Source organism: Chlorocebus sabaeus, chromosome 24, assembly GCF_047675955.1.
Source record: "Chlorocebus sabaeus isolate Y175 chromosome 24, mChlSab1.0.hap1, whole genome shotgun sequence".
In the NCBI taxonomy this organism is placed as follows: Eukaryota; Metazoa; Chordata; class Mammalia; order Primates; family Cercopithecidae; genus Chlorocebus; species Chlorocebus sabaeus.
Window position 1 is genome coordinate 78,830,050 of NC_132927.1, and position 26,872 is coordinate 78,856,921.

Here is a 26,872-nt window from a genome sequence, read left to right on the forward strand (position 1 = left end):
ATCATGTTGGCCAGGCTGGTCTCGAACTCCTGACCTCAATTGATCCACCTGCCTTGGCCTCCCAAAGTGCTGGGATTACAGGTGTGAGCCACTGCGCCCCACCCAAGAGACCTTTTAGTAATTACATATTTAAGTGATAATTTTGAATTCAGGCGTGCTATCTGCACAGGAGCCCATGTATGACTGTGTGTGGCAGCTGTCATCAGGTGGCGTACATTGAATGGGATTGACTGTAAAGAAGAGTCATCAGACTGACATGGCTGCTGCCTGTGTTACTTATCTGGAATTAATTAGGATGCTTCATTTATCTTTTACAAGTCAGCAGTGGGCTAGGTGCAGTGGCTTACACCTGTAATCCTAGCACTTTGGGAGGATTGCTTGAGGCTAGGAGTTTAAGACCAACCTGGCCAACATAGCAAGACCACACCTCTAAAAATACTTGTAAAACTCAGCAGTCAGGGGTGCACTCAGCAATGAATGGAAACATAGTGACTGCATTTGACGATTTTGTTCAATATCAAATTTAGCCTCCCCCAGTTGTGCTCTTTTTCCTAACTTCACTTCTCTGCTCCCACTAAATTCCTTATTTATTTATTTATTTATTTATTTATTTTTTTTTTTAATTTTTTATTTTTTTGAGACAGTGTCTCACTTTGTTGCCCAGGCTGGAATACAATGGTGTGATTTTTGGCTCACTGCAACCTCTGTCTCCCAGGTTCAAGTGATTCTCCTGCCTCAATCTCCCAAGTGGCTGGGATTACAGGCCCATGCCACCCCACCCAGCTAATTTTTGTATTTTTAGTAGAGACAGTGTTTCACTGTGTTGGCCAGGCTGGTCTCGAACTCCTGACCTCAGGTGATCCACCCGCCTTGGCCTCCCAAAGTGGTGAGATTACAGGCGTGAGCCACTGAGCCCTGCTGCTCCCAGTAAATTCTGCTGGAAAGACCAGAGTCTTCTTTTGGCCAGTCTCTCAGCAGTGTCCTGGCCATCTACCCGAGGGTCTCCCTGCTTCTGGACCTCTGCTTCCCTCCCACCACTGCCAGCGTGGAGCCCCCTCGTCAGCAAGTTGCATTAGTGCAATAGCTGCCTCATGGCACCAGGTGTGCCCACCTCCCACCACGGCTACCAGAGCTGGCTTCCTCAAACCCAGCTGAGATGGTGTCGCCCTCCATGTTACGTGGCTCCACGTTGCCACTAGAATAAAGCTCCAGTGTTTGGTGTGGTGCCCAGGGTCTCGCAGCCAGGCCCGGCCTGCTGTTCCAAGGCCTCGTGCAGCAGGGGCTCCAGCCACTCCTGGCCTTTGTGTTGGGGCCCCAGCTCACTTTCATATTTGGGTAGAGATGGGGTTTCACCATGTTGGCCAGGCTAGTCTTGAGCTCCTGCCCTTCCCTAATGTGCCGTGCACATTCGTGCCGCCCATTTGCTTCTCTTCCTGCAGCTTAGCATTCCGTGGGCTGCTTTCCTTTCTTCAACTCTTCTTCCTTCAGGACTCAGTTGAGATTGCCACCTCCCCTCCAAACATTCTTCAGTGACTGTCCCCATCATAGCACTCTGCTTCCACCTGTCATTTCAGAGCCAAGCACGGTGTCGTGCACCTGTTGTCCTAGCTGCTTGGGAGGCTGAGGCAGGAGGATTGCTTGAGCCTGGGAAGTTGAGCCTAATCTAGGCAACAGAGCAAGCTCCTGTTTCTTAAAAAAAAAAAAAAAAAATTATTTTAGTTTGACTCACATTATTTTTTTAGTTTGATTCACATTACTTTTGTTGGAAGTTTACACGCAGAATGTGTAGGAACTTTACAGGCAGGGGCCAATTGCTTGATGGCAGCATGTAACCAACAGGATTTTTGTTTTAATTTGGGATAGGATCTCACTGTGTTGCCCAGGCTGGTGTCAAACTCCTGGGCTCCAGTGATGCTCCCACATCAGCCTCCCGAAGTGCTGGGATTACAACTGCGTGCAACTGCACCAGCAGGATTTAAAATGTCAGGGAAAGGCAGTACTATTTGCAGCTCCATTTCTGAGTAACTCTGGGATGTGAGTTTTGATCCTATATTTGGCCATGTTACTGGTAATCAAAGATAAAACTGCGTTCCACGCAGGTACAGGATGTCATCACACACAGCTGCCTGGTGGGTGATGTGACTCCCACCCTCCCAGGAAAATTCTCAACTCTTGCTCTGAGTTGCCATCAGCCTTCCCAGGGTATGAGGCAGACGATGTTAGGTATAAAAATGTGTCGGCCAGGTGTGGTGGTTCACGCCTGTAATCCCAGCACTTTGAGAGGCTGAGGTGGATGGATCACGAGGTCAAGAGATCAAGACTATCCTGGTCAACATGGTGAAACCCCATCTCTACTAAAAATACAAAAATTAGCTGGACGTGGTGGCATAAGCCTGTAGTCCCAGTTACTCAGGAGGCTGAGGCCAGAGAATTGCTTGAACCCAGGAGATGGAGGTTGCAGTGAGCCAAGATCATGCCATTGCACTCCAGCCTGGGAACAGAGCGAGACTCAGTCTCAAAAAAACAAACCAAAAAAAGCTTGTCAGAGATACATTTACATGTGTTCTCCCTTCAACCCTGGTATTTTCTTTACGAGTGTCTTCCTGGCTCTATGAGTAGTAGCAAGCAGGCTTGGACAGCATGACCTGTGCTCCCTCAGGGACAGTGTTGACCTTGGGCAGCACTCACTCATTGTTGGGTCTGAACCATCATCAGTTTTCTCTAAACGGCAAGCAGAAATTTTAATTTCAGGATGGGTGTGGTGGCTCACAGTTGTAATCCTAGCACTTTGAGAGGTCAAGGCAGGAGGATCACTTGAGGCCAGGAGTTTGAGACTAGCCTGGCCAACATAGCGAAACCCTATCTCTACTTAAAATACAAAAATTAACTGGGTGTGGTGGTGGGCACTGTAGTCCCAGCTACTCTGGAGGCTGAGTCACGAGAATCACTTGAGCCCGAGAGGCGGAGGCTCCAGTGAGTCAGGATTATGCCACTGCTGAGCCGAGATGGTGCCACTGCACTCCAGCCTGGGTGACAGAATGAGACTGTCTCAAAATCATAATAATGATTATTATTAATTAATTAAAAACAAAGCCAGGTACAGTGGCTCATGCTTATAATCTCAGCACTTTGGGAAGCCAAGGCAGGTGGGTCACCTGAGGTTGGGAGTTCGAGCCTGGCCAACATGGTGAAACCCGTCTCTGCTAACAATACAAAAATTAGCCAGGTGTGGTGGCACACGTCTGTAATCCCAGCTACTTGGGAGCCTGAGGCACAAGAATCCCTTGAGCTTGGGAGGCAGAAATTGCAGTGAGCCAGGATCACACCACTACACTCCAGCCTGGGTGACAGAGCGAGACTCTGTCTCAAAAAAAAAAAAATTAAATTTTAATTTCAAGGATGAGGATGACTTTAGTGAAGTATCAAATAATGAACATGATTTCTGCCTTTAATTTTTTTTTTCTTTTTTTTTTGAGACAGAGTCTTGCTCTGTCGCCCAGGCTGGAGTGCAGTGGTGCAATCTCGGCTCACTGCAAGCTCCGCCTCCCAGGTTCACGCCATTCTGCTGCCTCAGCCTCCCGAGTAACTGGGACTACAGGCACCCGCCACCACGCCCAGCTAATTTTTTTGTATTTTTAGTAGATATGAGGTTTCACCGCGTTAGCCAGGATGATCTTATCTCCTGACCTCGTGATCCACCCACCTCGGCCTCCCAAAGTGCTGGGATTACAGGCGTGAGCCACCGCACCCGGCCTCAATTTTTTTTTTTTAAGATACAGCATCCCTCTTCTTTCTGCCCCTATACAAATTACCAGAGCAATTTCTGCTATAGGATTAAATTAAAGGAATTCTTTTTTTTTTTTTTTTTTTTTTTGAGACGGAGTCTTGCTCTGTAGCCCGGACTGGAGTGCAGTGGCCGGATCTCAGCTCACTGCAAGCTCCACCACCCGGGTTTACGCCATTCTCCTGCCTCAGCCTCCGGAGTAGCTGGGACTACAGGCGCCCGCCACCTCGCCCGGCTAGTTTTTTGTATTTTTAGTAGAGACGGGGTTTCACCGTGTTAGCCAGGATGGTCTCGATCTCCTGACCTCGTGATCCGCCCGTCTCGGCCTCCCAAAGTGCTGGGATTACAGGCTTGAGCCACCGCGCCCGGCAAATTAAAGGAATTCTTAAATTAAATGGTTGGCTGCTGGACCACGTTGTAGTGGTTGAATATGGAATTTTGTAGTGATTTATTATAATCCTAGTTTTTGGAAGAAAATTTGCATCACTTAGCAGATATTTAAGATGCTTATAACATTTCATTTCCCAGTACACATAAATATGCATTATGTCAGGTGTTGGATTGTTTAGCAAACTAATGAAATCTGTAATTTATCAGGTCACAGCATTTAGTGAAGAACTATTCAGTGCCAGTTTATGCCGTTAGGTAACAAACAGGATTATATTATGCAGTAATTTATACAGAAAAGTATTTTATAAATAGTAAAACATTAAATAAATGCCTCTTTTTGTTTTAAAATAATATGTTTAAGAAATAATCCTAAAGGGAAAATGTCTGCTTTGTCGAATAAAGTAATTAAAGCAGTTTTTAAAAACAAGAGAAAAAAATAAGGACAAAACGGGGACAGGCAGGAAAATGTCAGTGTGTTTGCGTCAGCCAGGCTGGGCTGTGCTTCGGTAGCAAGCCCCAGATATCAGCGACTTCACACAGTGAACCGTGGCCCCTGCTTCCACGACGCTGGCCCTGCATCTGTCCTGTTCTAGGGCAGTGGTCCTCCAGGTGGTGGTTTCCTGATCCTGCCTGCTTTGCTCTGCAGTTCCACCATTCGGTTGCTTCTGCTCAGAGCCTGTTGCCAGAACTGGTCGTGCGATCCTGCCTAACTCTAAGGGAATGTGAGGGAGCCATGGAGTGTTTGGGGAGGGCTGTGGTCTCTGCCACCGTGTTCACCACATCCTGACTGCCTCTTCCTTGGAGCAGGCTCACAAACCTCATTCATCCAGGTGGCCTGGGTGACACTCTGGGGTAAAAATCTGCAGGAAAGCCCTCAGTTCCGCTTTGTCATCTTTCACCTGTCTCTTCAATTCAGAATCAGCTGGTTTGTATGCTGGAAGTACATCATCTGGCAGTCTTTTCTATGTGTTCTGAAAGGGTGTTCACTGTGTCATGCGAACTCCGCGTTCTGTGAGCAGTGTTGTTGCTGCCAGCTCTGATATGCTGGCTGGTGTGTTTTTGTCACATGTGACTCTGTTAGCATGATCACTGCTGCCTTTGTTTCTCCTAGAGCCAGGTTGAAGACTCTAACGTAAGTGTTTTTTAATTAGCATTTGTTTCTCAGCTATTTCTAGAGTTACTGCTGAAGGTACTTTATTTTGACTGGTACAGATCTTTGCATATATAATGTTAGAGTTCCAGGGAGTTCTGTTTACACTCCTTGGTATAACATTCTGTACAAGATCAAGGAAGGAGAAAATACAGTTAATTTCTGGAATAGAGAAATTGTCATCTTTAGAAAATGCACAGAGGAATAATGATAATCTTTTGTGTAGCAGTGAATGAATAGCTTTAAGTTGATGTTATAACTGAAGACACATGACGAGATTTTCACATGGCAGAGTCGTGCCTCCGTGTTTTGCTATGCTCTGTGGGCTGTCATCTGATACCAGTGACAACTGTGCAAGGGCGGCACCTCCCGATTCTGCACCCAGTGTGGGGCGTCCTCCACCTGCCCCTCCTCCAGCAGCACTACCAGCTAATGGAGCCGCACACCTTTTAATCCCCAGTCAGAATAACCCATCAAAATTTAAAAATTGTCATCCAAAAACACTATTAAGAAAATGAAACACCAAACCACAGACTAGATTTACAATGCACGTATCTGACAAAAGACCAGTACCTACAATGTGCAGAGAACTCCTCTAACTCAGCAGTCGGGAGACAGTTCATTTTAAAATGAGCAAAAACTTGAACAGGCACTTCACAAAAGAGGATATACAGATGCCCATAAGCATATTAAAAGATTCCCAGCGTCATTCCTTAGCAGGAAATACAAATTAAAGCCACGACATGATACAACTTCACCTCTCCTAGAACGGCTGCCGTGGAAAGGTTCAGGGGCGTGGGCAGCCAGAACCCGCAGACACAGCTGTGGCCACGGAGCACAGGACCTCCACTGGGGAAACTGGCGGTTTCTTTAAAAATGAAACAGGCCGGGTGCGGTGGCTCACACCTGTAATCCCAGCACTCTGGGAGGCCAAGGTGGCTGGATCACCTGAGGTCAGGAGTTCAAGACCAGCTTGGCCAACATGGCAAAACCCTGTCTCTACTAAAAATACAAAAATTAGCTGGGCATGGTGGCAGGTGCCTGTAATCCCAGCTACTTGGGAGGCTGAAGCAGGAGAATCTCTTGAAACCGGGAGGCAGAGGTTGCAGTGAACCGAGATTGCACCATTGCACTCCAGCCTGGGTGACAGAGCTAGACTCTGTCTCAAAAAAAAAAAAAAAACAACCAGGAGGCAGAGGTTATGGTGAGCCAAGATCACACCACTGCACTCCAACCTGGGCAACAGAACGAGACTCTGTCTCAAAAAAAAAAAAAAAGTCAGTTCAGCAGTTACCTCAGGGTAGAGGGCATTGGCTAGAAGGGAGTTGAAGGAACTTTTGAGGGTGACTTAGTTGTTTAAAACTGATTGGGCTGGGCGCAGTGGCTCACACCTGTAATCCCAGCACTTTGGGAGGCTGAGGTGGACGGATCACTTGAGGTCAGGAGTCCGAGACCAGCCTGGCCAACATGATGAAACTCTATCTCTACTAAAAATACAAAAATTAGCTGGGCATGGTGGCACATGCCTGTAATCCCAGCTACTCAGGAGGCTGAGGCACTAGAATTGCTTGAACCCAGAGGCAGAGGTTGCAGTGAGCCAAAATTGCACCACCGCACAACAGCCTGAATGACAGAAGGAGACTCTATCTCAGAAACAAACAAAACAAAAAATGAACAAAAAACAACAAAGAAAAAACAATTCGACTTAACCCTGAAGATCTGTGCATTGCGCTGTAGGTAAAGTCTCAGAGGTCAGAGGTTGCTGATGCAGAGGACCCAGGCCGACCCAGATCCAAGCCTTAGATTCTCCTTTGCCTCCTGGCCTGGCTACCTCCTGCCTTGTGGCCCTCAGCAGATCTCTTTCTGGCTGAGTCCCGATGGTCTCGTGGGTGAAGTGGGATGACACTCATCGTGTGTCACTGTTGTGGGTTTGAGATGAGTGTGTGAAGACCTGGCTGACAGCCTGTCCACAGCAGCTGCTCAGGATGATAACCTGTCCACAGCAGCTGCTCAGGAACTGTTGACTGCTCTTCTTTTAGCCAGACTATTATCAAATGTAATTTGTGTTTTTAAAAAACTCTTCCTATTTCCTTTCCTCTTGCAATCAGTCTCAATAGCAGTGAGAAATGAATAAAAATGAAGATTCTTTGGGAGATTTAGTTTTGTTTTTTTGAGATGGGGCCTCGCTCTGTCACCCAGGCTGGAGTGCAGTGGCACCATCATGGCTTACTGCAGCCTCGACTTGCTGGGCCCAAGCGATCTCAGCCTCCCAAGTAGCTGGGACTACAGGTGTGTGCCACCATACCCAACTAATTTCTGTGTATTTTGTAGAGACAGGGTCTCACTATGCTGCCCAAGCTGGTCTTGAACTTCTGGGCTCAACTGATCCACCCACCATGGCCTCTGAAAGTGCTAAGATTACAGGTGTGTGCCACTGTGCCCAGTCAGTTTAATTCTAATTAAGATTAAGATTATCTGTAAATGCAAGTTCCCTCTCTCCAAATCCAGAATTCACTGGCATTAGTCACATCTCTGAGGAAGCTGACAATGGGACCCACATTGAGATACTAATCCCAGGGCTTGGTGGTTCAGGGCGCTGTGCTGACAGCATCCTGACTGCTTTGCCTGTTGCCTGGAAGGGGTGCCGTGTGGCCTGGCAGGTGGCAGAGTGGCCAGAGGCCATCATTACTCTCTTGAGTTACAATGTTCTCAAGCCCAGCTGAGTCCACACAGCCAATGTGGATGGACCAGGACAGATCCGATGACTCAGCGTCCAAGTTCAGTTGCAAATGCAGCCTCGTTTCTTTCTTTGAAGTAGAAAATCAAAGTTCATAGATTAGATGAAAGATTAGTCATTGTACAAAAGTAATTATAGTGTGTGTACTTCGTCTCCAGGAGCTGTGAAATTGACAAGCTTGGCATGTGGAAATCAGCACATCTGGGCCTGTGATTCCAGGGGTGGAGTTTACTTCCGTGTAGGGACTCAGCCTCTGAATCCCAGTCTCATGCTTCCAGCCTGGATAATGATTGAGCCACCTGTCCAGGTAAGCAGAAGTTAGCTGGTGGAACTCATTCCTCAGTAAGACAGAAACTGTGAGGGTGCTGGTACTGGGAAAAAGGATCCCCACAGCCTCTAGAGGCCTCCCAGCAAATGCGGGGAACCATGCCCCCAGGGTCTACACACTCTTGTTCATCAAGATCACAATTGGAATTCGGAATTTGTAAAGTTTAGAACTGAACAACAGATGGTTACAGATTATGAGTCAACACATGTATTTTCTCTTTCAAAATAACAATATTTTTTTCTGACTTTTTACTAAGTGAATATTATTTTTTAAATCTGCCTATATTTTGGAACCTCTATTTTATAATAATAATGATAATAAATCAGTACCCAGAAGTATAAAGAAGAAAGTAAAAGTCAATCTTGTCATGGAGAAAATGCTGAGTGCCTCTCCTGGTTTGTTGAAGAAATTCCGTTTCCTGTTTGGCCCTCCGCTGGCCAGCTCCTGCCGTGTTTCAGCTGACAGTGCATCCCAGCACGGTCTGTGTTCTCCTGACCTCCAGCACCCAGCTCACAAGCAGAAGTCTGATTTAAATGGACTATCTAGTTACCCTAAAAGATCTCACAGGCTTGGTTCCCATGCTAAATAGATTTCTGTTGAAGTTTATAACTGGGGGCTGTGGTTTTTTGCGACTTATTTGCCCAGACTCCTGCTAGTCCCTATTTGGTAACTCTGTTGGGAAACCGGTGAGGTTGCCAGTTGTGGAGGCAGCAGTAGGGCGGGGAGGAATGGTTCCTTGTTGGGCAGAGAAACCTTCAGTGGAGTCAGGAGAGAGGTAAAGAGTCGGGTACATGCCTTTGTGCCTAACTGTCTACATTTTGGTCATGGTGAGGCCTCAGGGATGAGGACCCCCATCTGTCCACCAGCCCTGGGGAGTGTGGTTGGTGGGAGGCCCTTTGCTGAAATCAGTATTCAGCTCCAGAGCTCTGTGGAGGCCGCCACTAGCAGTCGTGGCCACAGGGAGGCTTCTCGTCCTCATTGGTGGGTCTTCCTCCTCCAGAGGGTTATGGGGATGGTAATGTCTCCGACAGTATGTGTGAATGATACAGCACTGTGCAAACATGAGGTTGTACATAATGAAGTATAACACATGCTCCGTTTTCCCTCTGCGCACAGTGACTACTCACAGTGGCACAGAGGGAGCAGTCCACCCTGCAGAGAGGAGCCTTTATCACTGCCGTGTTTAGCACTGCTAGGGTACAGTGATTATGAAAAGCAAGCTGGTTGTCGTTAGTTTCATTATTGTCCTTACATTCTCTGGTTGCCTGCACCCAGGTGGACTCCTTTGACACACCACTGTTAATACGTTCCTTTTTTTCCTTCTAACTACTTTATATTGTTCCTTTTAAGTTACAACCCACATAGCATAAAATTTCAGCCTTCTACAGTATGCAGCTCAGTGGTTTTTAGCATATTCACAGAGTGTGCAACAGTTACCACTATCCAATTCCAGAATGTTTTCATCACTCCAAAAAAAACACCCTTACCCATTAGAGTCACTTCCTCTTTTCACAGAACCAGCCCCTCCGCCCATGGCAGCCACTCATCTGCTTTCTATTTCTATGACTTTGCCTATTGTAGACATTTTATATAAATTGGATCATATACTGTATGACCTTTTTTATCTGACATCTTTCACTTTGTATCAAGTTTCAGAGTTCATCCACATTGTAGATGTATCAGTTCTTAATTCCTTTTTACGACTGCATAACAGCTCTGTTGTATGGATAGGCCACATTGGTTTATCATTTCACCAGTGGATGGACATTTGGATTGTTTCTGCTTATTGGCTACTGTGAATAATGCTGCTGTCAACATTTGGGTGCAAGTCTTTAGGGAGGATGTATGTTCCCAGTTCTATTGGGTATCTGTCTGTAAGTGGAATTGCAGGTCATATGGCGATTACGTGTTGAACTTATTAAGGATGTCAAAGTGTTTTTTCACAGTGGCTACACCGTTTTGTGTTCCACCAGTAAGATATGAGGGTTCTCGTTTTTCCCATCCTCATCAATTTTTTTTTTTTTTTTTTTTTTGAGACAGAGTTTCACTCTTATTGCCCAGTCTGAGTGCAATGGTGCAATCTTGGCTCACTACAATCTCTGCCTCCTGGGTTCAAGCAATTCTCCTGCCTCAGCCTCCTGAGTAGCTGAGATTACAGGCATGCGCCACCATGCCCAACTGATTCTGTATTTTTAGTATGTTGGTCAGGCTGGTCTCAAACTCCTGACCTCAGGTGATCCACCCTCCTCGGCCTCTCAAAGTGCTGGGATTACACCCAGTGAGAGCCACCGCGCCTGGCCTTTGCAATTTTTTGTTGGTATTTTATTTTTCTGGTCTCAGGAACTGCCTCATGTGTCTAATTTTTTTTTTTTTTTTTTTTTTTTTTGAGACGGAGTCTTGCTCTGTAGCCCGGGCTGGACTGCAGTGGCCGGATCTCAGCTCACTGCAAGCTCCGCCTCCCGGGTTTATGCCATTCTCCTGCCTCAGCCTCCGGAGTAGCTGGGACTACAGGCGCCCGCCACCTCGCCCGGCTAGTTTTTTGTATTTTTAGTAGAGACGGGGTTTCACCGTGTTAGCCAGGATGGTCTCGATCTCCTGACCTCGTGATCCGCCCGTCTCGGCCTCCCAAAGTGCTGGGATTACAGGCTTGAGCCACCGCGCCCGGCCGTGTCTAATTTTTTAATACTAGCCATCGCAGTAGTTGTAAAGTGGTATCTCATTGTGGTTTGATTTGCACTGACCTCATAACTAATGAGATGGAACATCCCTCTTTTCATGTGTTTATTGGTTATTTGTGTATCTGCTTTCAAGAACTGTGTATTCAATTTTTTTTTTTTTTTTTTTTTTTTTTTTTTTTTTTTTTTAAGATGGAGTCTCACTCTGTCGCCCAGGCTGGAGTGCAGTGGCACAATCTCCACTCACTGTAATATCTGCCTCCTGGGTTCAAGCGATTCTCTTGTCTCAGCCTCCTGAGTAGCTGGGATTACAGACATGTGCCTTCATGCCTGGCTATTTTTTTTTTTTTTCATATTTTTTTAGTAGAGGCAGGGTTTCACCATGTTGGCCAGGCTGGTCTCAAACTCCTGGCCTCAGGTGATCCGCCCACCTTGGCCTCCCGAAGTGCTTGGATTACAGGCATGTGCCACCGCGCCTAGCCTCAAATCTTTTGCTCATTTTAAAATTGTGTTATCTTTTACTGAGTTTGTTTGTTTGTTTTGAGATTGAGTCTTGCTCTGTCGCCCAGGCTCGAGTGCCGTGGTGTGATCGTGGCTCACTGCAACCTCTGCTTCCTGGGTTCAAGTGATTCTACTGCCTCAGCCTCCTGAGTAGCTGGGATTACAGGCATGCTCCACCATGCCTGGCTAATTTTTGTATTTTTAGTAGAGATGGGGTTTCACCATGTTGGCCAGGCTGGTCTCAAACTCCTGACCTTGTGATTCACCTACCTCAGTCTCCCAAAGTGCTGGGATTACAGGTGTGAGCCACCATGCCCAGCCTGTTGAGTTCTATATAAGAGTTCTTGACCGGGTGCGGTGGCTCATGCCTGTAATCCTAGCACTTTGGGAGGCCGAGGCGGGCGGATCATGTCAGGAGATCGAGACCATCCTGGCTAACATGGTGAAACCCTGTCTCTACTAAAAATACAAAAAAAGTTAGCCGGGCGAGGTGGCAGGCGCCTGTAGTCCCAGCTACTCAGGAGACTGAGGCAGGAGAATGGTGTGACCCCGGGAGGTGGAGCTTGCAGTGAGCTGAGATGTGCCACTGCACTCCAGCCTGCGCAACAGAGCAGACTCCATTAAAAAAAAAAAAAAAAGAGTTCTTTATGTATTCTGTGTACTAGACCTTTATCAGACACATGATTTACAAGTATTTTCTTCCATTCTGTGTGTTGTCTTTTACTTTCTTTATGATGTTCTTTGATGCACAAAAATTTTTATTTTGATGAAGTCCAGTTTATTTATTTTTTTTCATTTGCTTCTGCTTTTAGTTGCCTAATCCAAGGTCACGAAGATTTACCTCTGTGTTTTCTTCTAGCAGTTTTATAGTTTTAGCTCTTACATTAAGTGCTTCATCCATTTTGAGTTAATTTTTGTATATGATATGAGATAGTTGTCCAAATGCATTCTTTTACATATGGCTATTCAGTTGTACCAACACCATTTAGTGAAAAGACTATTCTGTCCACATTAAATTATCTTAACACCCTTGTCAGAATCAATCGATTGTAAATACAAAGGGTTACTACTGGACTCCTAGTTATATCCCAGTGATCTGTGTATATCTGTCCTTATACTACACTGTCCTGAGTACTTAGCTTTGTTGTAAATTTTGAAATCAGGAAGTATGAATCCTCTAACTTTTTCTTTTTCAAGATTGTTTCAGCTACATGGAGTCCCTCCTACATCCACGTGAATTTTAGGATAAGTATGTCAATTTCTGCAAAAAAAAAAATACTAATTGGAATTTTGAAAGGAATTGTGTTGAATCAGTAGATAAATTTGGAAAATCTTCCAGTCTGTGAACATAGGATATCTTCCCATTTATTTAGATCTTCTTTACTTTCCTTCACCAATGTTTTGTAGTTTTCAGAGTATACGTTTTATACTGCTCTTGTTAAGTTTATTTCTAAGTTCTTTATTCCTTTTTGATGCTATTGTAAGTGGAATTGTTTTCTTCATTTTCAGATTGCCCATTGCTAGTATAGATTTTTGTATATTGATCTTGTGTCTGGCAACCTTGCTAAACTTGTTTATTGGGTCTAACAGGTTTTTGTAGATTTCTTTTGCATTTTCTATAGATGAGATCATGGCTTCTGACATGGTCTGCCAATAGAGGTAATTTTACTTCTTCTTTCCTGTCTGTATGTCTTTTATTTTACTATCTTGCCTGATTGCCCTGGCTGGAACTTCTAGGACAGTGTTGAATAGAAGTGGCAAGAGTGGACTTCCTTGTCTTGTTTCTGATCTTAAGGGGAAGGCATTCAGTCTTTTACCATTAAATATGATGTGAGCTTTGTGTTTTCTTAGGCTCCCTTTATTAGGTTGAAGTTCCCTTCTATTCCTAGAAGGAATTCTAGGAGTTCTTTCCGTTCCTAGTTTGTTCAGTGTTTGTTATGATGAAAGGGTGTTGGGTTTTGTCAAATGCTTTTTCTATGCCTAGTGAGATGGCCTTGTGGTTTTTTTCCTTTATTAGTATGATACATTATACTGATGGAGTTTTATATGTTGAAACACAGTTTCATTCCTGGGAAAAATCCCCGTTGGTCATGATGTGTAATCGTTTGTGTGTGTACGTTGCTGGATTTGGTTTGCTAAAGTTTTGTTGAGGATTTTTGTGTCTATATTCATGAGAGAGATTGGTCTTTGGTTTTCTTGTCATGTGTTTGTCTGGTTTTGGTATCAAGGTAATGCTGGCCTCATAGAATACATTGGGAAGTGTTTTCTTCTTTTCTACTTTTTGGAAGAGTTTTTGAAAGATTGGTTTTATTTCTTAAACCCCATTTGTTAGAATTCATCATCCTATCCATGAATTAATGTAGCCATGTAGGCCTGAGCTTTTTTTGGTGGGAAGTTTTTTGACTACTAATTCAATCTCTTTATTCATTGTAGGTCTATTCAGAATTTTTTTTTTTTTTTTTCTCTGACATGGAGTCTCACTCTGTCACCCAGGCTAGAGTGCATTGGTGTGATCTTGGCCCACTGCAACCTCCGTCTCCTAGGTTCTTGCAATTCTCCTGCCTCAGCCTCCCTAGTGGCTGGGACTACAGACATGCACCACTACACCCAGTTAATTTTTCTATTTTTAGTAGAGATGAGGTTTCACCATGTTGGCCAGGCTTGTCTTGAACTCCTAACCTCAAATGATCTACCCCCTCAGCCTCCCAAAGTGCTAGGATTACAGGCATGAGCCACTGCACCCAGCCAATTCGGAATTTTCTATTTCTTCTTCTTTTTTTTTAAGGCGGAGTTTTGCTCTTGTTGCCCAGACTGGAGGGCAATGGCACAATCTTGGCTCACTGAAACCTCCGCCTCCCAGGTTCAAACAATTCTCCTGCCAAGTAGCTGGGGTTACAGGCGTGCACCACCATGCCTGGCTAATTTTTGTATTTTTAGTAGAGATGGGGTCTCACTATGTTGGACAGGATAGTCTTGATCTCCTGACCTTGTGATCCACCTGCCTCAGCCTCCCAAAGTGCTGGGATTACAGATGTGAGTCACTGTGCCCAGCCTAATTTTGTATTTTTGGTAGAGACGGGGTTTCACTATGTTGGCCAGGCTGGTCTTGAACTCCTGACCTCAAGTGATCTGCCCGTGTTGGCCTCCCAAAGTGCTAGGATTACAGGCATGAGCCACTGTACCCTGCCTCTCTTTCTTCTTGATTCAATCTAAGTAGTTTATTCTTTCTAGGCATTTGTTCATTTCATCTATTTTATCTAATTTGTTGGCATCCAACTGTTCACAGTATTCTTCTGTAATACTTTTTATTTTTGTGAAGTTGGTAGTAATGTCTCCTCTTTCAGATTTTAATAATTTGAATTGGCTGGGCACAGTGGCTCATGTCTGTAATCCCACTTTGGAAGGTTGAGGCAGGAAGACCACTTGAGCCTAGGAGTTCAAGACTAGCCTGGACGACATAGCAAGGCATCATCTCTACCACAAAAAAAAAAAAAAAAAAAAAAAAAAAAATTTCCTGGGCCTGGTAGTGCACCTGTAGTCCCAGCTACTCAGAAGGCTAAGGTAGGAGAATTGCTTGAGCCCAGGAGTTCAAGGCTGCAGTGAGCTACAATTGCCGATTTTATTGCCAATTGCCACTATACTCCAGCCTGGGCAACAGAGCACGACTCTAATAATAATAATAAGAAGAATTTGGATCTTCTCTCATTTTTTCTTAGTCAGTCTAGCTAAAGGTTTGTCGCTTTTGTTGCTCTTTTCAAAACACCTCCTTTTGATTTTCTTGCTTTTTCTCTGTTGTTTTTCTATTCTCTCTTTCTTCTATTTCCACTCTGTTACTTCCTCCACACATTCTTGTGCACAGTGCTTGATAGTGACATTCCTCTGGGAGCTCCAAGGAATATTTGTCACAATTATCACGTACATATGGAAGACCTGTGGTAACACTGGACTGTAAAGTTTGTAGGATCCCAGTGCAGAGGCAGGCCAGTGTTAGTAAAGGGCTGCTGAGTGCCAGAGCGAGATTTGCAGGATATGTTGTGGAAAGAACGTCCTTGAGTGGGTTGAGCGCCCATGTGCCTTACCTCCTCCTTTTCCCAGCAAGCCAGAGGCCAGGACGCTGGAGAGTGGGGCAGGCGGGAAGCGGCTGGGCTCAGTCCTCAGTGGGGCTGGAGCCACTCTTGCCTCTGCTGTATGCACCTCTCTGCAGCCATGGGGCCACACGGGTACCTGGCAAAAGGGTTACATGGAGAACTGTGTGCAACCACAAATTCCTGTTCCTGTCTCCATGTAGACTCCAGGATAACCTCTAGGAAGCAAAGCTAAACTGGGGAAGAAAGCTTTGCTTAAAGTGCTCTATTGACTGTGGTGATCAACAGCTTTGCCCAGGAAAATGGCCAAAATAGAACAAATTCACATGAAAGGACCTCAAAGCTGTGCTCTGAATAAAGTAGTGATTGCTAAATGGGATGTTAAGCATGAACTATTTCAAGTAGTTCTGCTGAATAGAGCCACATTTTCTCACTGAGTTAGCTTTTAGCGTGCTCTGGAAGACATTCAGTTTGCCACGGATTCTGTAGATACAGATTGCTTTCGAAGCTGGTTTCTGTGGGAAAGGAGTCAGGCTTCACATGCACACAGGCCGTTCTCCTGCACTTTGCCAAGCACTGGCTGATCCCTCACCCTTTTATTGCCCCAGGAAACAGAAGAGTCAGTGGTTCTCCCTATTTTATGAGGAAATCTGTTACCCGGAACAGTTGAGCAATTTGCCCAGGATCCAAACTCTAGTGTGTGCCAAGCCCAGGCGGGGACCCAGGCCCCCAGCTCCCAGGTGCTGCCCCTGCTGAGGCTCCCCTGGGCTGAGGAAGGCGCTTCTCCCAGGCTGCTGGCACTGACGATTGTTTGCTGAGATCAGAAGTGAAGACAAGTTCTGCTGCCAGGTACTCGCCTTGTGCCAGGCTAATGCCTGAAGTTTATCTTTCCCTCAGTCCTCACAACAACTTGGGAAGTGACTGCATCTTTCCCCATTTGAAAGAGGAGAAAACCCTAGCTCAGAGGTTCAGAAAGTTGCCTGACACTTCATAGCGGGCAGGCGGCAGGACTGGGACATAGACCCAGGTGTGTGACACCCGCCTCTGCCCCTCCTATGGCTCTGAGGCCCAAGCCCTGCAGCAAGCACCAGGTTGTGGCGACATGTCGTAGGCTTAGTGGCCTCACACGTGGTATTTTAGGACAAAGCCTACACATGCAAATCTTTACATCACAGAGGGTCCTGAAAATGAGCCCGGGAGTGAGGGGAGACGGGGGCTCACTCTGAGGACTGGAAGTCAGAAGAGTTGGTTGAATCTGAGGATTGGAGAGCAAGCGGGGTTTATGTATTTTGATGATGTTCTACATCTTTCCACTTTGTTTTATTTCTTCATCGACTTGAGCTTCTTCATCTGCATAGAGGATGTATTTGCAGTGGAAATGGAAATGGAGGCAGGGGTTAGATGCTCAAGGGCACCCGAAGTGAAGCCACAGAAATCTTTAAAATTAGCATCAGCTTCTCTATTTAGTTCCATTGTCCTATTCTCTTCTCTGGGAAGATACCCCCTGTAGTAGTTTTGCGATAAAGTTTTAACAAAGTACTGAAAACAAATGACTCAGTTTTCAGACTTGCTAACACTTGGAAGGGTTTGGAGAAAATATTTATAGTTGTGTTTAGCATCTTCAGAGTCTGGAGTTTGCTGTTTGAGTTAGAGAATTTTCTGTCTGTGTTAGAGGTACCTCTAACGCAAGCATAGTTGGTGCGAAGTTTCACATTCTGTGTGCCCTATGTGCTTGAGTGGAAGAGGTGTCTGTTCTTACTGTGCTTACAGTGGACTCTGAAATGGCGTCTATGGTGTGGTTCCAGTTTTGTAAAACAAAACTATAAAATCCTACTAGGCTGGGTGCAGTGGCTCATGCCTATAATCCCAGCACTTTGGGAGGCCAAAGTAGAAGGATCACTTGAACCCAGGAGTTCAAAATCAGCCTAGGCAGCATAGTGAGATCCCGTCTCTACAGGTAATTTTTTAAATTAGCCAGATGTGGTGGCGTGTGCCTGTGGTCCCAGCTACTAAGGAGGCTGAGGTGGGAGGATCACTTGAGCCCAGGAGGTCAAGGCTGCAGTGAGCATGTTTGTACCACCACACTCCAGCCTGGGCAACAGAGCAAGACCCTGTCTCAATCAATTAATAAAAATAAAAAATAATTTCCCAGTGAAAACCTAGAAGAAACTACAGCAAAGGTGACTATTACGGGGCCGGGCACAGTGGCTCATGCCTGTAATCCCAGCACTTTGGGAGGCTGATGTGGGCAGATCACCTGAGGTCGGGAGTTCAAGACCGGCCTCACCAATATGGAGAAACCCGTCTCTAATGAAAATATAAAATTAGCTGGGGGTGGTGGCACACGCCTGTAACCTCAGCTACTCAGGAGTCTGAGGCAGGAGAATTGCTTGAACCCAGGAGGCAGAAGTTGTGGTGAGCCAAGATCACGCCATTGCACTCTAGCATGGACAACAAGAGCGAAACTCCATCTCAAAAAAAAAAAAAAAAAAAAAGATTATTTTGATCCAGAGATTATGAGTGATTATAATACTCTTCTCTATTTACCATGTTTTCTCATAACGGGCAGGAAAATTTTTTCATGATCAGGGAGAAAAATATGTGTATTTTACAAGGGACCCATCTTTTGTGGGTCATTGAGCAACCTTTCTTCTCCAAGGCACATCTCTGACCTACCCAGCCATATAAATCTGAACCCCAGTAGGTTGTCCCCCCTTTCCCCTGCCCCACACAAAGATTTTAGAGTCAGAAGGAGACTGGAAAACACGTAACCTTGCCACTTCCTTCTGCAGGTGAGGAAAGCAAGTTTCCTGGTCTCAGGGTGGTCAGTGGTTGTGCTGGGCCTCCGCAGCCCCTCATCCTCAAGGCCCACAGTATACGGAGCAGCGGCAAGAACAGTCCCATCCAGGGACACTCACAGGCTACCGTAGAGACACGCAAACCACTGGCCCCTGTGCTTCTAGAGCTGTGGGCAGAGTGCCATGGAGCCAGCTGGAGAGGGAAGTGCTGTCAGGGCCTTGGAGTGGTCAGAGGATCTCGCGAGAGGTGGCACTGGTACAAAAAAGGCAAGTAGGAGTGTGGCAGGCAGGCAGGACAGAGGGTGTTCCAAGCAGAGGGGACATGAAGTATAGGCACTGAGCAGAAGGCACCCTTGCCCAGGGTGCAGAAAGGGGCTGTATTAGGAGGCTGACACAGGCCAGGGCAGGGAGGCCTGGGCTAAGGCATTGGCATCGTTCTTGAAGAACTTGAAGCCAGGCAGGTGGCCTGGGTAGACCACATTTAAGGAAGGAGCCTGTGACACAATTCCCTGTGACCAACCAGGGGGTCTTCTGCTGGACAGGTCACATGCACCCATAAGTAGGTCATATGCCCAGGAGTGTTTTGCCTCAGATATGGAGCAAAATTAGCCTGACACTAAATGCAGCTCTGGTCCTACCTACTGGAGCTTAAAGCAAGACTCGGAAGAATCAAACGGTTTCAGAGTAACTTAACAGCATCTCAGAACAAAGCTCCAGAATATTTACAGATTGCAAAAATATCCAACATCAACAAGATAAAATTCACATGGGCAACCAATTGACGCTTACCCGACAAGCAAAGAAGCAGGAAAATACAACCTGCAATGAAGGGGGAAGAAATCCATCAATAGGAGCTGACCCAGAAACGATACAGATGGTAAGATTCGTAGGCAGGACATTAAAACAGTTGTTACACCTTTATGTGTTCAAGAAGCTAGTAGAGAGATTCAGCCTGTTAAGTAGAAAAATGAGAGATACAAAAACTCCAGGCTAGGCCAGGCACGCAGTGGCTCACACCTGTAATCCCAGCACATTGGGAGGCTGAGGGGGGCAGACCACCTGAGGTCGGGAGTTCGAGACCAGCCTGGCCAACATGGCAAAACCTCATCTCTACTAAAAATACAAAAATTAGCGAAGCGTGGTGGCACATACCTGTAATCCTAGCTCCTCAGGAGGCTGAGGCATGAGAATCACTTGAACCTGAGAGGTGGAGGTTGCAGTGAGCCAAGATTACACCACTGCACTCCAGCCTGGGCGACAGAGCAAGACTCTGTCTCAAAAAAAAAAAGAAAAAAAAAATCAATAACAAAAACCTCCAAGCTGGGCATAGTGGCTCATGCCTGCAATCCCAGCACTTTGGGACGCTGAGCTGGGAGAATTGCTTGAGCTCAGGAGTTCAAGATGAGCCTGGGCAAGATGGCAAGACCCTGCCTCTTAAAAAAAAACCTCAAATTTGTAGGGATTAAAATTGCAGTATCTAAGTTGAAAAATGCACTGGAAGAGATTCATGGCAGCATAGAATTTGCAGAAGAAAAGACTAGTGAGCTTGAAGACACAGCAGTGAAAAACCATCCACATTGAAGCCGAGAGGAAAACAGGCAAGAAAATGTTCAGAGAATCAGTGAGCGCAGACCCCTTCAAGTGACCTCACATAAATGAAATCCAAGTCTTAAAAGAAGAGGGAAGAAGGGTGACAGGAAAAAAAGATGTGAAGAAGAAATACAGCTGAAAGTTTTCCAAATTTGATGAAATAATTATGCTGAGTCAAGAAGCCAGACAAAGAATACATACTGTTATCATTTCATTTATATAAAATTTGGCCAGGTACGGTGGCTCATGTCTGTAATCCCAACACTTGGGGAGGCTGAGGCGAGTAGATCACCTGAGCCCAGGAGTTCAAGACCAGCCTGAGCAACATGGCAAAACTCCATCTGTACAAAAAATATAAAAATTAGCTGAGTGTGGTGGCGCACACCTGTAGTCCTGGCTACTTGGGAGGCTGAGGTGGGAGGATCCCTTGAGCCCAGGAGGCAGAGACTGCAGTGAGCCATGATGACTGCCACCTCACTCCAGCCTGGGCGACAGAGCGTCACCCTGTCTCAAAAACAAACTTATTTATATAAAATATTAGAAAATGCTAACACAGGCCGGACGCTGTGGCTCATGCCTATAATCCCAGCACTTTGGGAGGCTAAGGCAGGTGGATCACCTGAGGTCAGGAGTTCAAGACCAGCCTGGCCAACATGGTGAAACCCCATCTCTACTAAAACTACAAAAGTCACCTAGGTGTGGTGGTGTACACCTGTAATCTCAGCTACTTGGGAGGTTGAGGCAGGAGAATTGCTTGAACTCTAGCCTGGGCAACAGAGCGAGACTCTGTCTCAAAAAAATAAAAAATAAAATAAAAATTAAAAAAAAGAAAATGCTAGCACAGATCAGTACTTACTCAAGGCCTGGCAGAAATTTCAAAGGGGAGATGTGGCAGTGGCTTCATGAGTATATGCATATGTCAAAGCTTACCCAATTATGTACTTTAAATGTGTGCATTTCATTATATGTCAACATACCTCTGTAGAGCTGTTTTTGTTGTTGTTGTTGTTGTTTGGTTTTTGGTTTTTTTGAGATGGAGTCTCTCTCTGTCGCCCAGGTTAGAATGCAGTGGCGTGATCTCAGCTCACTGCAAGTTCCACCTCCCGGGTTCAGGCCATTCTCCTGCCTCATCCTCCGGAGTAGCTGGAACTACAGGCGCCCGCCACCACGCTCCGCTAATTTTTGTGTGTATATTTTTAGTAGAGACAGGGTTTCACCATGTTAGCCAGGATGGTCTCAATCTCCTGGTCTCGTGATCCACCCACCTCCCAAAGTGCTGGGATTACAGGCATGAGCCACCGCGCCTGGCCTGTTTTTGTTTTTTAGAGACACAGTCTCACTCCTTGCCCAGGCTGGAGCACAGTGGAGTGGTCATGGCTCACTGGAACCTCAAGCTCCTTGGTCAAGCCATCCTCCCACCTCAGCCTCCCAACTAACTAGGACACTACAGGCATGCACCACCGCACCTAGCTAATTAAAAAAAAAAAAATTGTAGAGACATAGTCTTGCTATATTGCCCAGGCTGGTCTTGGACTCCTGGCCTCAAGCAAGCCTCCCACCTTAGCCTCCCAAAGTACTGGGATTACAGATGTGAGCCACCATGCCTGGCCTCTGTACAGTTGTTTTAAATATTAAAGTGTAAAAAAAAATTTAAATGGGCTGGGTGTGGTGGCTCATGCCTGTGGTGGCCAGCACTTTGGGAGGTCGAGGCGGGTAGATTGCTTGAGCTCAGGAGTTCAAGACCAGCCTGGGATTATTATGAAATCCTATCTCTATGAAAAACACAAAAAATTAGCCAGGTATGGTGGTATGTGCCTGTAGTTCCAGCTACTAGGGAGGTTGAGGCTGCAGTGAGCTGTGATCATGCCAGCACACTCCAGCCGGGGTGACAGAATGAGGCCCTGTCTCAAAAAAAAAAAAAAAAGTTTTAAATGAACGTCATAGGATACCCTACACTGTGTTGGATTTGCAGAGGGAACAGAAATGAGTGAAGCTGGCTGAGCATGGTGGCTCACACCTGTAATCCCAGTACTTTGGGAGGCCGAGACAGGTGAATCACCTGAGCTCAGGAGTTCGAGACCAGCCTGAGAGACATGGTAAAACCCCATTTCTACCAAAAATACAAAACATTAGCTGGGCCTGGTGTCACATGCCTGTAATTTCAGCTACTCGGGAGGCTGAGACGGGAGGATTGCTTGAGCCTGTGAGGTAGAGGTTGCAGTGAGCTGAGATCGTTCTACTATACTCCAGCCTGGGCGACAGACTAAGATTCTGTCTCAAAAAAAAAAAAAAAAAAAGGAAATGAGTGAAGCTGTTTTTGGAGTTAAGTGACCAAAAGTTAAATGACTAAAAGAAGAGCAGAGCAGGAGGTTATAGAAGCAATCATGAAAAAAATACAGATCCCCAGGGTCCCAAACCTGGTTTCCGAGGATGGGTAGTGTTTGAACTGGGACTTCAGACTCGGTGGGCATTTTCAGTGACCAGCAGGTAAAGAGGTTTGGCCCAGTGTTTCTGAGTAGGGAAGAGTGCTCCTCCCTGCTGCTTTGGGAGGACTGTCTGTTGGTGGACCACCCTGAGGACTGTGAGACATTAGCTCTGTGGGCTTCTAGGCTCCTGGCAGTGAACCTCTGGGAGGGAAGGATGCAGAAAGGATGTTGTGGGAAAGAGAAGACCTGAGATATCCTTTGGGTCATCTTTGGAGGATCTTGACTCTCAGGCTGGAGAGTTTGTGGCTAATTCCATGGGCAGTGGGACCTATGGGAGGCTCTTGAGCAGGGTCGGACAGGACCCAAATGGGAAAGTCTGCAGTGAGCTGTGGAAATTCTTTGGCCTAATTCGCTGGATTCATGGTGCACATCTGTGAGGTGTGAGGTTGGGATTGAGTGGACGTGGGGACTCTGACGTGGATTGCTTTGGGGCAGAGGAAGCCAATTCATGCTGGCGTCCCAGCCTGGGTCTGTAATCTCATTAATCCCCTTTTGGTGACTGGACCAGTTGTCTGTACAAGTGCCTCTTGGTCACCTTGATCGGACCTCACTGAGCCAGCACTGCTTGTATCCACAGTGCTGCAGAAGATTTCCTTCCCAGCCGGCCTGCATGCAGGTGCCTTGCAGAGACGTTGGGAAGGTGGCATGCAGCCATTTCCAGCAGTGGGGTGCAGTGCTCAGGGAGACTGCAGCATCCCGGAGCCCTGCCAGCCAGGAAGGACTGTTCGCATCGTGGGCAGAATCCGTTACTTGCAATCAGAAGAACTTCAACTAATACTTGTTTTTTGCCTGTGGATTCAAGTGACCTTGGGAATGTTGCTTAAACTCACTGGTCTTTCACTTTCATTTTCCCATCAGTAAAGTGAAGGGTCAGATCCACATTAGAGCCATCAGAGGAGCTTATTAAAAATATCCAGGCCTCGGCCGGGCACGGTGGCTCACGCCTGTAATCCCAGCACTTTGGGAGGCCGAGATGGGCGGATCACAAGGTCTCTACTGAAAATACAAAAAATTAGCCGGGCGTGGTGACAAGTGCCTGTAGTCCCAGTTACTTGGGAGGCTGAGGCAGGAGAATAGCGTGAACCCGGGAGGCAGAGCTTGCAGTGAGCGGAGAACCCCAGCCTGGGTGACAGAGCCAGATTTCGTCTCAAAAAAAAAAAAAAAAAAATGTCCAGGCCTCGGCCCCTCCCTGGAAATATGAATTCAGTAGGTCTGGGGTGAGGCCCAGGCATCCTGGTTGATTTTTATTTTTTTTTTTGAGACAGAGTCTCACTCTGTCGTTCAAGCTGAAGTGCAGTGGTGTGATCATAGCTCACTATAACCACAAACCCCTAGGCTCAAACAGTTCTCCTGCCTCTGCTTCCAGAATGGCTAGGGGTATGCACATCACACCTGGCTCATTTTTTAAATTTTTATTTTGTAGAGATGAGGTCTTGCTGTGTTGTCCAGGCTGGTCTCAAACTACTGGCCTCAAGTGATCCTCCCAGCCCTCAGCCTCCCAAAGTGCTGGGATTGCAGGCGTGTGCCACTGTGCCCTGTCAGTTTTGCTTTTCGGTTTTTGGTTAGTTTTTTTTTTTTTTTTTGAGACAGTCTTGGTCTGTCGCCCACTAGAGTTCAGTGGGGGTGATATTGGCTCACTGCAACCTCCGCCTCCTGGGTTCAAGCAGTTCTCCTGCCTCAGCCTCCCGAGTAGCTGGGAATACAGGTACCTGCCACCACGCCCAGCTAATTTTTTTTTTTTTTTTTTTTTTGAGACAGGGTCTCACTCTGTCACTCAGGCTGTAGTGCAGTGGCATGATCTCGGCTCACTACAACCTCCATCTCCTGGGTTCAAGCGATCATCCCACTTCAGCGTCTTGAGTAGCTGGGGCTACAGGTGAGTGCCACTACACCCAGCTAATATTTGTATTTTTAGTAGAGACTAGGTTTCTCCATGTTGGCCAGGCTGGTCTTGAACTCCTGACCTCAGATGATCTGCCCGCCTCGGCCTCCCAAAGTGCTGGGATTACTTGCGTGAGCCACCGTGCCTGGCCACACCCAGCTAATTTTTGTATTTTTAGTAGAGATGGAGTTTCACTGTGTTGACCAGGCTGGTCTGGAACTCCTGACCTCAAGTTATCCACCTGTCTTGGCCTCCCAAAGTGTTGGGATTACAGATAGGAGCCACCACACCCAGCCTGGTTTTTATTTTTAATGACATGAAATGCCAAGTGTGGTGGTATGTGCCTCTGGTCCCACCTACTCAGGAGGCTGGGTGGGAGGATCACTGGAGACCAGGATCATCCACCGCACTCCAGCCTGGGCAACAGAGTGAGACTCCATCTGTAAAAGAAAGAAAACAAAGTCACATGTGAAAATCAGTAGGTTGACATGTCAGTGGGTTGTATAAGATGTGCTACAAGAAACAAGTCTCTTCTGCCAATTTTGCCCTCTCTGGAGAGCTCCTTTCAATTCTTTTCGCTGCCTGTCTCCGAATGCTGCTTCTGGAGCCATGTTTGGTCCCCTGACTTCAGGTGTTTCTGATTGACTCTCCAGGGAAACAGAAGCATGCAGAGCTCTTGCTCCCCCTTCCCCCGTCCCCCAGCCATCCTCCTCCCTTCCTGCTTCCACCTTCCTCCCTTCCTGCTTCCACCCTCCCAGAGCTGCAACACTTCCCAGGCATGGGCCTTGCTGTGAGGAAGGAGGAGCGCTTCACAGTGGAGGCAGGGGATGAATCACACCTGCAATTCCTTGTCTGTGTGACTCTGTTTTCCCTAGACTTGATAATCATCTTGTTTGCTCATCTAGTTTTTTTTCTTTTTTTGTTTTTGAGACAGAGTCTCGCTCTGTTGCCCAGGCTGGCATGCAATGGTTTGATCAGTCTCTGCTCACTGCAACCTCCACCTTCTGGGTCCGAGTGATTCTTCTGCCTCAGCCTCCCAAGTAGCTGGGATTAACAGGCATGTGCCACCACACCCAGCTAATTTTTTGTATTTTTAATAGAGATGGAGTTTCGCCATATTGGCCAGGCTGGTCTTGAACTCCTGACCTCAGGTGATCTACCTGCCTCGGCCTCCGCGCCCAGCCTGCTTATCTTGTTTTCTAAGTGCAATTTCACACATTCAATCCCAAACTCTGCCAGTTGTCTCACACATTTGGACACATTAGGAATGTGTCTTCTCTGTTTCTTCCCCCTGCAGAGATCTCTCCTGCACCCTCTTGGCCACCTCCAATCTGGCCTGGTTCCTCTCTCTACCCGGGACCCAGCTGTTGTCCTGGTGTCACCTTTGACCTCCCCTCATGTTAGAGCCCCTTTCTTCCGGATCCCAGGTCTTCCTCTCTCTATGTCTGTGTTTGTTTGGGTGGAGTTTATCCTCCAGTCGGTTCCCAAGGAAGGGTTCATGGTTGGTGACTTTTTAGAGATATTGCATGTCTGAAAAGTCTTTCATCTGTGTTCACCCTTGACCTTGCTGGGTATAGCAGTCTAGGTTGGAAACCATTTTCCTTTAGGATTTTGGGGGTCTTCCTCCATTGTCTCTCAGCTTCCAGGATTGCTGTTGAGAAGCCAGAGGCCGTTCTAACACCTGATCCTTGATACTTGACCTGTTTTTCTTTCTGAAGGTTTGTAAGGTCTCTTTGTTCCTAGTGTTGTAAGAACAGATACACAGTGATATGCCTTGGCGAGGGCTGTGTTAATCCGTGCAGCCAGGCGCTTGCAGCCTGTGTGCCGGTGGGTGTCTGGGTCCTCTGCTGGGGTTCTCTTCTGCCCCTGTCTCTCCTGTTTTCCTTTTTTTGTTGTTGTGTTTTTGTGTTTTTGTGTTTTGTTGTTGTAGTTGCGGGGTTTTTTGTTGTTGCGGGGTGTTCGTTTGTTTTTTGGAGACAGGGTCTCTCACTCTGTCACCCAGGCTGGAGTGCAATGGCACAATCACAGCTCATTGTAGCTTTAAACTTCTGGGCTCAAGCAATCCTCCCACCTCAGCCTCCCAAGTAGCTGGGACCACAGGCATGTGCACCATGTTCAGCTAATTTTTTTTGTAGAGATGGAGTCTTACTGTATTGCCCAGGCTGCTTTTGAACTCCTGGGCTCCAGCAATCCTCCCACCTCAGCCTCCCAAAGTGCTGGATTCCAGGCATGAGCCACTGCGCCTGGCGCCCCTCCTGTTTCCTGTTTTCTGTTTGCTCCGGCTGGAGGCTTCCTTTTTTTTTTTTTTTTTTTTTTTTTAGTAGGTGTTTTCACCTTTGTTGCCCAGGCTAGAGTACAGTGGTGCAATCTGGGCTCACAACAGCCTCTGCCCCCTGGGTTCAAGCAGTTCTCCTGCCTCAGCCTCCCAAGTAGCTGGGATTACAGGCATCTGCCACCACGCCCAGC

General features: G+C 46.6%; 1 protein-coding gene across 6 annotated transcripts in view; it reads left to right on the top strand.

Annotated features, from left to right (window-relative positions):
- TECPR2 (tectonin beta-propeller repeat containing 2) overlaps positions 1 to 26,872 on the top strand; it is a 134,103-nt gene that overhangs the window by 95,680 nt on the left and 11,551 nt on the right. For 5 of the 6 annotated variants that reach the window (XM_007987899.3, XM_037984564.2, XM_073011336.1 and 2 more), the window contains one exon: positions 8,220 to 8,368. In XM_007987899.3, coding sequence (XP_007986090.3) covers positions 8,220 to 8,368 — 149 coding nt within the window. Of the gene's footprint in view, positions 1 to 8,219; positions 8,369 to 24,282; positions 24,401 to 26,872 lie in introns of all 6 variants that reach the window. The other variant, XR_012091092.1, reaches the window with a different exon arrangement.